Here is a 13,321-nt window from a genome sequence, read left to right as displayed (position 1 = left end):
CTAACAGTCCGCATTGCTTTTTTTTTTTTTTTTCTTCCATTATTCGATATATTCTCTTATCGCCGCCAATATCGACTAGTAGAAACGCACTAAGCCGTCAATGTATTCCGTTATTACAATCGTATGTTTTATTTTCAAACTGAAAAACAGTTAACACAGTTACACAAATTTACATGGCTAACAAACGATGTGTATAAAAGATAATCGTAGCAGGAAACAATTAATTGTCACATAGTGAATCGCGCGTTACGATCGCCTGTTAATTAAAAGCTTGAAACGATATATTTACGTATATCTCATTACGTCATCTCACGCTTTCGCACCTCAATGTTATGATGCTCGGGGAGGATAGCCTGTATCCATTACGAATTGATGATATGCTATTTCGACTCGTCATGTAATCTTGTGCAACGATATCGCGAACTCTTGCGGGTAGTTATTTTCATGCGCAATATATATATATATATTCCTGTATATATACATATATAGGAACCACTCTCACTCTATACAAATATATTTCTTAACATATATTATTAACGTATAATATTTACATTCATATGATTCACACAAATTCACAAGTAAAGGCACATGTTAAAACCACAATAGCTCGACAATAATTTCATTACTTAGCCGCTTTCGCGTCAAAGATGCGCTGCAACTACAACTCGCCTATTGACTTGAACCACAAAAGTGTTAGGTAAATAAATGCTTTGGCAAGTTACATCTAATGTAACTAATGTATTTAGTTTAATGTAATGTGTAGCATGATATGCGATGTTATATGACTTGTTCGTATTGATTTGTCGTCGATATATTCTCCGTATCACTACGATACGCGCATTTTGCATAAAAAAGTTATTCGTTCTGGAACGTAAATTCAACGTTAGATTTCTACATTCGAGTTTCCCGATAATTTTCACGCTCACATTTCTCTTCTATCAAAAATATATTCACTTCCTCTGGTGTTTCGCAATGTTATCGTCAATATTAAACTCTGCGCTTTGCTGTACATTTGCATGCGGATTTATCACTTTATTTACATGATTCTTATGCTCTTATACTTTTAACGCCAATATCCGCACGAATCCGCACGCAAAATTTTATTGAAAAAATATTACATTTCTCGAAGTGACACATTCGATCCTTCAAGTAATATTAAATCAATATTAAACAAAATCTCGATAATTGCCTTTCTTGCAAAATGCAATTGCGTTTGTTCTTACAATTCGAAATAAATATATGTTCATATGAACATGAGTATACGATGCACTGAATGATATGAGCGAATTCGAAAAACTTTTGCGAGTGGTTTGACATTTTTGTTTGTTTAAACACCTTCAAGATGCACAATATTAGCTGAACTTCTCTTTTTCCTTTTAGTTCATTCGTAACAACGTGAATGGAAAGTAACTTTAAATTGATACTCATATAAAATGCATTTTTAAAATAATTTTGGCTATTAAATCAATCCCTAAGAGAAGCATAAAACATTCATCATCTATATCTATGTGTATAATGCAAACTATGTAAATTATGTGACGTCATGTATCGTAATCTAGATAGATTCTTATCTACACAGATAATTTGCTTGTAACTTGCTTTTTTGTTCCGGAAATAAGCATTTAGCTTTTATTTTTACTTCCTTATTACATTATTGTGTATATTCGTGTTATATTATTTTTTGTTCTGGTGTTTAAAATATTAATACGAGGGACACTGAAGTAAACCAATCGTTCAATTATTTTTTTCGCAAAATCTATATAGTTTGTGATCTAAACAAAAAAAAAATGTAAATTTCGCATAAATAATAGATATATGCGTATCAGTAGCTATATAGACTTAATCAATTTTTTTTTTAGTATACGTTATTATAACTGTATTAAAATATGAATAAGTTAACAAACTAAGTGTATGTATAACTATGTTACTTGCAAACTGAGCGTGATTAACACTATATGCGTCTTTCTTATACTTGGTGTATATACTTCAAGAGAGAACAATTAGACCGTAATCAGTATTTAAGAAAACGCGTGGAAAACGGAATAAAATCTGCCTCTATTCGTCGGTATATTAAGTAATCTTTCATTCCTAGAAGTATGTATATGAGAAATATTTTTAAGCTTAGTTTAGAACCATATTCTGCGTCCCTCACTTTGACAGATTCAACACAGCCTTAATTTTATTTTATACGCTACCAGAAATATTGCGATAACCGCTTTAGACAACACATGCGCATGGTTCCATTACACAGTATACACCTCGGTTGTTATACTTCAATATTTGTTCAATGGATCGATTAAAAGGACATTACATACAGAAATATCGACACCTCTGCCCACTATAGAATTACTGGAAGAATATTAATCGTATAACAATTTTTTTGTTCGTACACGTGTGTCCGAAAATATGACGATGTGATTTTTACGATCGCTTACAACGTTCTCTTATTATTCGACATATTATCAACTATTCAACAGATCGTCGAGAGTATAATCGTTTCCGCATTATATTCCATCGAATAAAACGAGAATCTATATAAATAGTTCTCTTTTATTTCTCAAAATATTAATGATAAATGAATTGCGCTATGATATTTATGGTTGAAATCAGATATGGCAATATAGCATTCGCATTAATCTATATGACACAGACGCCTCTAATGCAACGCTTGTTATTTTGACTTAATTATTCTATAGAATAAGTACAAATCTTAGAGAAAAAACAGAGTAAATCTGGTATTTTATAAAAGGCTTTAACGTGTAGAACCGCATAAGAGATAAAGCACGGGCGTTGTGTAGCTGCTTGCGATACACATTCAAATTCAAAGCTAGTCTTTTGTTCTCGATCACAGCCACTGAACAGCAACAGAAACACTTGCAATAATTTCACATGCTTTTGCGTATTTTCCTACAACCACTTAATAGTTTGCGGGCGCCTGGCGACGAGTCAAATTGCACGATCTAGTGTCCGTTAGTGTGAAAGTAATGCGAGGCTGACGACAGCCACATCATCGCACGTTCGACGAGTTGTTAATCTGTGCGGAACGTTAAAACTATAATGTAAAATAATGTTTACGCAACAAAGTTCGTTTTCATGGGAGACATTTTGATATTTCGGTATCTTATACCTGTTTTATACTAGAAGCGGCATATCATTAATAAGAATAGAGTAAACAGTACTGTGACAGCAATTCTACTTAAGTAAATTAAAATGTATTATTATTTATAAAATTAAATATGATTAATGAACAATTTCATCGTTTTTTTAAAGACTAGTTTAAACATTAGCTTAAAAAGAAAACGGATATGTAACAGAAATCTCCGTGCGCTACCAATAGGTGTTAATCATTCCTTGGACACTCCACGGACACAAGATTGTACAACGATGTTTGCGTAAAAATTGATAACGTTGGTTTCTTTTTGTCGAAAAATAAAAAATTAACGTTCTCATTCATGGCAGTCTTCTACAATATTTCTTATGTCCTTCTGTGTCCAATAAATTACTCTGATGCTATTCTCAGCTGTGTACTGTTTGCTCTATTACAAAATGGTGTGTTTCCCAACTAAGATTTTCGTTTCGTCATTATATTTTACATTTATCAACAATTGTTACCTACGTCTTTTCTAAAATCTACGTTGATATCTTAATCGCGTGTAATAACGCGCGCTTTTTAATTTCAAATGATTTATTCGTGTTAAAATAGCTTGTCAAATTTGTAGAAGGTAAAGCTGCACTTTATCATACTTTCTAATATCACCGTGGTAAGAAATTAACCTATAGTTAAAATAAATTTCTATGTATGTACACGTACGTATGTACAACACGAGTATGCGCGAATGCATTACGCATTAGACTGATTGATTGGCGTGACTCATTTTGACGTTATTATCGGTGCTTTTATACGTTCGTTGTACTGAATCAGATTAATTTCTTACCTGAAAGCTTAAATTCTAGTTGACAAATACAGATTACGAAATGTTATAAGAAATTCAATTTAAAAAAAAAAGTGAGATTGTTTTTCGCAACAATTGAATAAATTGATAAATAAAATAGTTAAATAGTTTTTAAAGCAAAAATTTAGAAACATGGTAAATGACGTCTGTGACTTTATCTATTCCAAATGAATATAAAGAATATCTGAAAAAGTAATCATCCAATTTGTACTAGATTTTCCCGTTTAAATTGATCGTGAATATAGCGACTGTATTTTCCTTTCTTTGCAATCGAAACGTGATCTATTCTGTTATGACGAATTATTGTACTGTGCATTCCTACCCGTGATATTTACAAAAAAATATGCATTACATAAGTACTAGAAAGTACCTATATCATCGTAGCGGCACTTTTATCTTCTCTATACTTTTTGCACGTTGCACTGATTACTTGCACAAAATTTATCTGTTAATTGCACAACTCCACATGGCTTTAGTCAGGCCTGTAGATTGGAATCTTTGGAATAAATTCAATTAAAAGAACCTGTAATGTTAAAAAAAATGTTATGTTAATATCATCAATGCTGCAATTTAATTTTAAGATTTTTATAGTTTTAATTTCTTACATATTCCATCATGGAGGAGCTGTCACATCTTTGTTTTGCCAACCTCCAATGTAAACCGAGTTTGTGGTAGAGCCTACTATTTTCCCACTCTAACAGTTTGTTTAACGAATGCTGAGTCTAGAGAGGTAATGCATATTAATATTAAATGCATACATTAAAATCTAATTACAGCTATTGAAATATTTACTTCGACAGATCGTAAAGCGTTTTACGCCTTAGATTTTTCTTCAATGGCATACGTACCCTCTTGCTCAAGCAAATGACAGGCCACAGGGAACATCCTAGAGTACAGCAACAGCATACACAACCACAGAATAACCACTTAACGTTAACGGGCAAAGTCTTCTTCAATACACTGTTCACTCTCATAACAGTTGCCTTGAACTCCTCGGGAGCCACTCGGGACATGAGGCCGTTGGGAAACTCCGACTCGAAACGGTTGCTGAGACCGAATCTGAAAAAAAAAAAAACAGCAGGAATTAGAGACGTATTTTTTTTTTTTCTTCTTTTTTTTCACATTTTACTGCGGCGACCTGAATAAAACTTGTCATTGAAAATATGCCGAGCCGAATGACGCAAAAATATTTGCCCGATCCCAAGGTGAGCGACAATTTTATTTTATACAAGATCCGTTGACTCGTTGAATATGCATTTTCCAGCCGAGGCGGGAGGGGAGGGAGAGAAAAAAAGGCTCGCCGTGCTGGCGACGACGAAAGAAACGCGCGGGGAGAAGTATGGAACGTTGAAATTGAGAGATCAGATGGCTTTGTTTGGTTCTCTTTGTGGAAGCGCGAGTTCTCCTTGCGCTCTCCTCCTTGCCCCTTCCCTAACTCTGTTCCGCCAGACAACAAAGAGCCTCCGGACGACGCGAGCTAAAAAGATGAGACTTACACGGTCATGTTGCCAGCCCCGCGTATTACGATCGGATCCGGCACCATCGCGACGTAGCGTTCCTCCAGGTGCGGCTCGTTCTCCTCTTCCTCCTCGTAGATCGCGTCGAAGTCCGCCATCGCGCTTCCACTTCGGACCCGCGGACGTGAGCTGCGCGAATTATAACGTGTTTAGCGACGACGACGACGGCGGCAACGGCCGCTGCGGCGTGTTGGGCGCCCACGCGCGCGCCTCTTGCTTCCCGACCGACTGGCCAGGTCGTCGTGGTCCCTGGCCGTCAGCGGCGAGGACGACGACGACGTCGGCGACGGCGACGATGCCGCGGCGGCGCTCTCGCGAGCGCGACACTCTCGCTCACATCCCCGTCGCGACGGTGCGCCTCTGGCACGCCGTCGCGTTCGTTCCGTTACGAATGTCGCGGCCGACGACCATCTCCGTCGCGGTACCGGGCTAGGCCAATCGCTAGGCGCTCTCTCGACGACGCTACCGTCCGCTGCGTTGCGTACGTGCCTCGCGTAAACGTCGCCACTCGCTCGTCACCGCTCACTGATGCAGCACGACGCGCACTGCGGAGTGCGGAGTGCAAAACGCGACCCGCTCTCTCCTCCTCACGGTTCGTCGATTTCACCTATTCGCTCCGATCTCCGACATCGGGGTACGAGCTCTGATTTCAGGTCTGCCAACATACGCACGAAAGTGGGACCCGTGGAGAAACGACGGCGTGCGATTGATGCGACAAATCTCACGCGTGCGCGGATGCGCGAGCATTAGCAGGCTCGCTCATCGTTAGACATAGCCTGAAAAATTTCGACCCGACTTGGTTGGATATACTATATCGCAGAGAAATGAGACGTCTCACTCGGGATCGATTGACTCTCACTGAATTTCTTTAAAGTAAAAGAGTCTCGAGTATGCTACCCAGTAATGAAATTCTTAACCATGCTTTCCAATTACGCTGCAAGCTTTTTAAACTAAAGCATATTTTCAAGCCGTGATAATTTTCTAAGATTTAAACAGCCCTTCTCTGTCTGTCCTTTCCATATTACTCCGCAGATCTATGTAATCCTTACGTTGATGTACTACTTCAATGCTTAATTAGTAATTAAACAGAAATTTTGTAATTTAATAATTTAATCCTGCACTCGCGTAAGTGGTCGAGAAACTCAAAGTAAACGAACTGGTAAGACCGTCAATATTGGGATTTCGCGGCGTTACGGCTCCGAAAACGTTCGAGAAGTATTAGCTGTTTAGGAGAAGTGAGTTGATGGTACGTGTCAAAGAACCGTTCCCGCCAATTCTGCCGCGACCATGATAGCGGCGGGTGGCGGCCATTACAAAAGGGGACGTGGCCACGACGTTGGCGGGAACGGAACACGTGCCATCAACTTACTCTTCCTAAACAGCTGATACTGCACGAGCGTTTCCAGAGTCGTGGCACCGCGAAATCCCAGAATTAACAAACTTAACATTTGATTTACTCTGAATTTCCCGACTACTTACATATGTGAGTTCACGATTAAATTACCGTTTCTGTTTAATTATAATTAAGAATAAAATATTATTTATTTGATCGTTCGTACGCACTTTTAATAACGTCAGGCCTTGCGAAAGGCTTTTTTAATCCGCGAGTATAAAGAGACCAGATAAATAATAAAATCGCAAAGAGGCTAACATGGGACGTAATTTTCTTTTTTTTTTACTGTCGCAAAATAATGAAGATAATAGTAAAATAAAGAGACGTGCGAACGTAAAACTTAATATAAAGAAGAAACGTGGTATGAATTAATTTTCAATTACGCAAGCGCTTGGTAATTAAAGCACTTTCTGCTGCAATACTATATTACACGCGACGTCGCGCTGCGGTTTCTTGAAAAGTCCTCGGAACGGAAGATTACCATCCCCCCGAAACTCGGAAGTTGTTGGAGAGTAAATTACTTCCCGCTCGTTTAAGATCACAATAGACTCATTACGATAATAAACCGTTATAATAATACAAACCGGAAAATAATCTTTAAAAAAAAAAAAAAAAACTCATTTATATTTCACGGATTTTTTTTTCGGCGGACATCGAGCTTCGTGAAAGAAAGCGAGAGCCGTTGCGTAATGTATCGTTTTCAAAGGGATCAGAGTGATCGATCGGGTAGTTTTATGTGCACGCGAAATCGGACAGCGGAGAAATAACGTTCGGCTCGTTGTCAGCCTCGTGACATAAGAACCTACGAACGGACGATGAACGATTGAATCGCAGCGTCGTGCGTCGGATTAACTGCGCGCGAGAACATTAATTCGCGAGTCATTAGCACAGCTCCGAGCGCATTTCAATCAGAGTGTAACGGCCGCTCGACTGGAAATCGCGGAACTGTCAGCGGCGCAATAGAATGATTGCCAATCAATTCGACGCGACGATTAATAGAAAGAGACGCCTTTTCTTCGAGCAACGCGCTAACTCGCCGCGCGTTTCGCAATCCGGACGACGATTGTTGTACGTAATGACATATAATTTGTCACAGAACAAACGCGACGAAAGAAAGCCGCATTTTACATAATGGATTTTGATTAACGTTCTCGGCAAGACGATATATCTTTCCCTATTTTTCTGCGGACCGTGCGCAGAATTTCTTTAAAGTCCCTAATTTTGAAGTCCGTAGAAATCTTTTACGGACTTAAAAAATCATATTTGGAGTATGTTGAATGTATTCGATTTCACGTTACTGTTAAAATAAAATTTAGACAACGTTTAAAAAGTATTTGGACGGTAAACGTTTCATGCAAAATGCGCCGCCGAAGAAAAAGATGTAAAGCACTGACTCGGGAATCGGCGACAATAACGGATTAGTTTTACGATCTATAACGCAGAAGTGAAACAGCGTTAAGAGTAACGTATTTCTTTTACCTCGCGCAAACGGTTTCTCTCCGGGCCGTGTTATACTTGACTGATTAAATCATAAATAGCAGCGAGACACGATATTTTTCGTTAGTCCGCTATGGATTCGTGGAGTGCTAAAGCTATCGTGTTTTTCCTTATTGTTTCGGCATCACGTAGAAATTATCAACCACAGGCTCGTAGCTTTAACAGCAAACGGATCGTTATTGATCTCAATAATGGCATCATTACGATCAATAATCAAATCCCCGTGCCGAACAGTGAGTACAAAATACGTCCATGATAATCGAACTGAATTAAATAAAATAAAAAACCTCTCTTTTAAATGCAAACGATCGTTCATTTTCGATCAATGATATCGCTACGTCCGGGTTTCAATGATTTATGCCTCTCGCGCATTTTTATATTTAGACACCGGTATGCATTGCTATTCTTTTCGAGAAGGAGTCCACAGTTTTCTGTAAATACTTTTTTTTTTATCGTCGAAAAGCCAAGCAAATGGAAAGGATAGCCGGCGGAAGTTACGCGAACGAAGGGCAGTTTCCGTTCATGGCTGTGGTACATCGATTGATCGACGGCAGAAGAGTCTCTCAGTGCGGCGGTACTATAATCTCGGAGAGATGGGTGCTGACCGCGGGTCACTGCGTCGCCAAGTACCCGCGACGCTTCTTCGTGATATTCGGGATCGTCGACAAGACCGGGATCGGTTACGACGTGAACCGAGGACCGGGGGTCTCGATGATGACATCCCGGGCTCACACGCATCCTAACTATTTCTTTAGCAAGAACGACATCGGATTGTTATACATGCCGCGCGACATTCCCTTCTCAGGTGAAGACTTACTTTGCGCACTTTGTAATAATGAGCGTAGATTTAATTTTAATCGTTTGACGACGATGTTTCGACTTTAGATAAAATTCAACCGATAAGCCTGGCCGGTCCGAAGGAAGGTAAAGTCATGGCCAACACGATGGCCTACGTGGTTGGATGGGGTCGCGATGGCTACGGTCCCAAAGGCACTAAGAGACTTAAATACGCCTTGATGCCTCTGATTTCGAAACGCGACTGTGTTTCGTACTGGAGAGTGGACTACAGAAATATATGCACCGAACCGGGGCTTGGAAAAAACGCGTGTCAGGTAATTTTTCGGTATTTTAATTTTTTTTTGTTAAAGAAAAAAAACGAAAGAATAAAAAAGCGATTGCTAAGTCCGCCGGCCGCCGCGCCATGAGCACGTGCGTGTGTTTACATCGGCTGGCAGCCATCGCGCGCGCGGACACGGTCTATGTGGTGGAGGAGTCACGCGGCCGGCGGACCCGGAGGTCAGCGACCGCAGCAGTCGAACGCGCGTAGGGATAGGTCAGAACGCGCAGTAGGCTAGTACGCGACGAAAAACGTTTAGATATCGAGCTCTTCTATCTCGTTATTAGCCAGAAATAATTATTTCTTACACGGGACAAACCACGGGATTGGCTAACTTAGTCATTAAACAATGGTAAGACTTAATTTTCACTCGGGTTTTTGCAATTTCTTAGCGCAAATAGCGCCCATTACGCTTTTAGTTGTATGTGGATATTTATATTGTAATTTTATGTGTCTCAGGGTGACAGCGGGGGTCCTCTTTTTGTAACAAAGGACAATCGACCGATGCAAATCGGTATCGTCAGCTACGGAGACTCAAACTGTCCAAGCGGTAGACCCGGAGTGTACACCAGAGTAGCAGCGTTCTCGGGTTGGATTCAACGTGTCACCGGAGTAGAATTCGAATAAATATAACGTTGGCGATGCAAAGATATCGTTCTCATCTAATTGCGAAATCTTAATAATCGAGACGTATCTCTCTATTTTCTTAAAATTGCAATTATTCCTTCTTTCTTTCTCTCTCTCACCCTTTACGCGATTTTTTTCGTGACTCGTGTTTCTTTCTCTAAATGCCATGTTGTTCCCTGAGCAAGACTATAACTTCCGTTCAATTGCACTGCCACGAAAGTTCATATATTCTATTAACTCATAATTAAGATCGAAGATAATTACAGACAATTTACTTCTTCATCTTTGATTTCGACGCCTTCATAAAAGTATCGTTCGTCGAGCGGCAGTTTGTAAGATATGTTCCCTGAATTTTTTTGGGATAAAATTTTATTCAAAAGATATATACATTTTATATTAAAGAAAAAAAAAAAGAAATTTGATTCTTTTCTCTAGAAATAAAATTTTATACTTTAGAATAAAATTGTATTTTAATAAATTCAAAGAGCAACTCTCTTTTCACGTTATGATAAAGTAGATAACATTTACGATTGTCTGTATATTATCGACAGTGGCAATAATACTGATGATACCATTATAATATAATAATGTAAAGCAAATTAAAATTTTACACTTATTTAAGATTCTATTTAAGCGCTTTGTAACGTAAGAAAAATCAAATTATAATTTATCGATTGTTAATTTCATACTGTTATCGCTTCTTGAAGTTTGCGCACGATGGCGACATTGCCTCAATATTTAATTTACACGTGACGAATGGAACATTGCGAAAAATCAGTTTTGCTTTACAATAAACATATTATACTCGTATCACAATTATTTTATATTAAATATATTTGCATTTCGTTTTATTTCTTTAATTCCTAAATTAATCATACTACCATCATACCTTTTTATTTGATTACGACACAAGAGAACACAAATTTCGTAGATTTATTTCTCGTAGTAAGAGATACAAGTTTTTATTTTCACAAATGTATAAAAAATAAAAGAAATAAAAAAATTAAAAAGTTAAGAATTCTTTTCTTTTTCATTTATCTTTTCCATTTCCATCCAATTAATTCACTAGCTCCAAACAGAGTTCCCTAATCGTTGCGTGTGCGATATTGTTTTTCAACAAGCCAGCGAAATGTGAAAATCATATGTCGGCGACGAGGCAATCGCGAATTGTGCATATTACTTATAATTTTTTCTGCGCAACGTGCAGATCACCGACTTATTCGGAAGCGCGTGCAAAATACAGGATGCATATCGAGCTTCGAGCCGTAAACTCGTGGCTCCTCGGACGTGTACATTGTAATCACGGACGGTTCTCGGCACGGTTAAAATGTGATTAAAGCGGTCACGGATGAGAGCCGGCGTGATTGCAGGACCGATAAAAATCGCGGCGAAACAGAGGCGAGGAAAGGTGATGAGATACGATTTATAATTGTCCGGCGCAAATGCGGCTCCGTCGTCCTGTTTGGACGGCTATTACCGCAAAATCGTAGTGGAGATACCTTCCTCGAGTTTAAACGCCTGCCTTTGCGAGATTTGCCGCTTCTCGAATATCGCGGCGTGAACTTTCGCGACACGCGAGAGATTATTGAGGGAACTGCGAAACTTCGAAATACCGATTGTACTGAAAAAAAAAAGAAAAAACAAAAAAGAAAAAGAATTTGCACATCGTATAATTGATACGATCGGAGCACAGATAATATCCGAGTGCTTCTTTCCGTCACGCGACCATGTCGCAATGTCTTAATTATTGCAACAAAATTTCGAAGAAATGAGTGAGATTTAAAGGGTAGACAAGAATTGAATAAAATAAAACGAAAATGCAAAAATAACTCGTCGACTATTTCGTTGGTAAAATACTACATGAATATCGCACGCTCTTCGTCTACGAATAATTTTCCCTCACTTATAATATATCATTTGTAACTCTGGAAAATTGTAATTAAATCATTATCCCTTTACGGATTAAAAAAAAAAAAAAAAAAGAAATTTCGGTCGCGCAATTCGCGATTGTGATAATGCCGGGCGAATGCCAATTTTGCGCATGGATCCTGTTTCGCGACAAAGCACAAAGGGTTTTCGTTACTTTGTGCACGCAAAGAAAAAGTGTTTCAGTCGAACACTGGGTTAATTCCGATGATAATACGCGCGCTTTTGTGTACCAGCCGGCGTACCATATTTATACATTTTTACACGCCAATTTTACGGTCTGCTGAAGCGACTGTGTGCGATGCAGCCCATGGCACTCCGTTTCTTTCGCTTCTCTTTCACGCACGTACGGATTCGTACGAAAACTGGAGAACCGTGGGAATTAGCAAAATTATTTCGGCGCACTGTTTCGACAGTGCGGGATGATTAATAGCATATTGCCTTTAATTAAACACCGTCTGGCGGAGGGATCGATGAATTTTCTTCGCCGCGTCGTTAATAAAATGTACGAATCGCGCCCTGTTACATCGTTCATGAATAATGCCTGCTTGAAAATGTGGGCAGATCAACCTGCGCAAGGAGCGTTAAAAGATACGCGACGGCGTCGGGTAATAATATATCTAGACGTGTGTTATATATAAACACGTTTCCGCGGCGAGAGCAACCGGTCACGATTTAACATCGCTCATTAACCCCGCTAATAACCTACATCATCAGGAAATCGGTTTCGTCTCAATCTTGACGCCGGGTCTCTTCCGCGATACGCTTTTGTATCTCAGAATCAAATTACGTTCTCTCGGGTGCAATTAAATCTATGCTTCGGCTATCATTACATCCATCTAACACATTTATAAAATGTACTAGCGCTTAAATTAAATCGAGCTTCCTTTATTTCAATACGTATTCTTAATCTCTACGTTTGTATGTTTTTAAACAATTCCAGTTCGTCAAATTTTATTGTTAAAAAAATTGAACTTGACGCAAAGGAAGCTATTAAGTTATTCGCAAAGTAATATTTATGCTGTGCAAAAAGGAAAGGGAAAAAAAAAAGGAAGATGAATTCGTTCAGCGTGTAATAAAATTGGCATTATTTACGTTTCTTTAACTATCAGCATCTAGAATTTAAAAAACGAAGTGAACCAAGTTTTGAAGAACCGCGATTCGCGAGATATAAAGCAAGTCCGTCCTATTCGGCAGGCTTAAATCGGGCGACATTTTATTTTTGGCATTTAGACCGGTCTCTTTAAACGTCGATGCGGCCCGTCGTGCCCCGAGCGCGGTTTATCCAAGC

General features: G+C 39.0%; 2 protein-coding genes across 2 annotated transcripts; one reads left to right on the top strand and one right to left on the bottom strand.

Moving 5' to 3' along the window:
• Window positions 1–105: 105 nt before the first annotated feature.
• LOC139104125 (cysteine-rich hydrophobic domain-containing protein 2) lies at window positions 106–6,038 on the bottom strand. The gene is made up of 4 exons (XM_070659370.1): window positions 5,450–6,038; window positions 4,802–5,012; window positions 4,559–4,675; window positions 106–4,476 (listed from the first exon to the last, which is right to left on the bottom strand). Exons 1-4 carry the CDS (start codon window positions 5,566–5,568, stop codon window positions 4,426–4,428), a joined length of 498 nt encoding a protein of 165 aa, XP_070515471.1. The 5' UTR covers window positions 5,569–6,038; the 3' UTR covers window positions 106–4,425.
• A 2,109-nt stretch (window positions 6,039–8,147) lies between these two features.
• LOC139104084 (chymotrypsin-like protease CTRL-1) lies at window positions 8,148–10,552 on the top strand. Its single transcript, XM_070659305.1, has 4 exons — window positions 8,148–8,593; window positions 8,824–9,165; window positions 9,246–9,472; window positions 9,937–10,552. Exons 1-4 carry the CDS (start codon window positions 8,434–8,436, stop codon window positions 10,102–10,104), a joined length of 897 nt encoding a protein of 298 aa, XP_070515406.1. The 5' UTR covers window positions 8,148–8,433; the 3' UTR covers window positions 10,105–10,552.
• The last annotated feature ends 2,769 nt before the right edge of the window (window positions 10,553–13,321 follow it).

This window comes from Cardiocondyla obscurior, linkage group LG07 (assembly GCF_019399895.1).
Source record: "Cardiocondyla obscurior isolate alpha-2009 linkage group LG07, Cobs3.1, whole genome shotgun sequence".
In the NCBI taxonomy this organism is placed as follows: domain Eukaryota; kingdom Metazoa; phylum Arthropoda; class Insecta; order Hymenoptera; family Formicidae; genus Cardiocondyla; species Cardiocondyla obscurior.
The sequence above is the reverse complement of the archived record's forward strand: the minus strand, read 5'-3'. Positions and strand labels throughout refer to the sequence as shown.

Bases quoted from the DNA above. Each gene is read 5' to 3' on its own strand.
- LOC139104125 (XM_070659370.1), bottom strand. From the start codon at position 5,568: ATGGCGGACTTCGACGCGATCTACGAGGAGGAAGAGGAGAACGAGCCG. The intron at 5,013-5,449 runs GTAAGTCTCATC...TTTTTTTTTCAG, and splicing joins GGGGCTGGCAACATGACCGT to ATTCGGTCTCAGCAACCGTT. The intron at 4,477-4,558 runs GTAAGAAATTAA...TTAACATTACAG, and splicing joins GCTCCTCCATGATGGAATAT to GTTCTTTTAATTGAATTTAT.
- LOC139104084 (XM_070659305.1), top strand. From the start codon at position 8,434: ATGGATTCGTGGAGTGCTAAAGCTATCGTGTTTTTCCTTATTGTTTCG. The intron at 8,594-8,823 runs GTGAGTACAAAA...ATCGTCGAAAAG, and splicing joins TCAAATCCCCGTGCCGAACA to CCAAGCAAATGGAAAGGATA. The intron at 9,166-9,245 runs GTGAAGACTTAC...TTTCGACTTTAG, and splicing joins GCGCGACATTCCCTTCTCAG to ATAAAATTCAACCGATAAGC.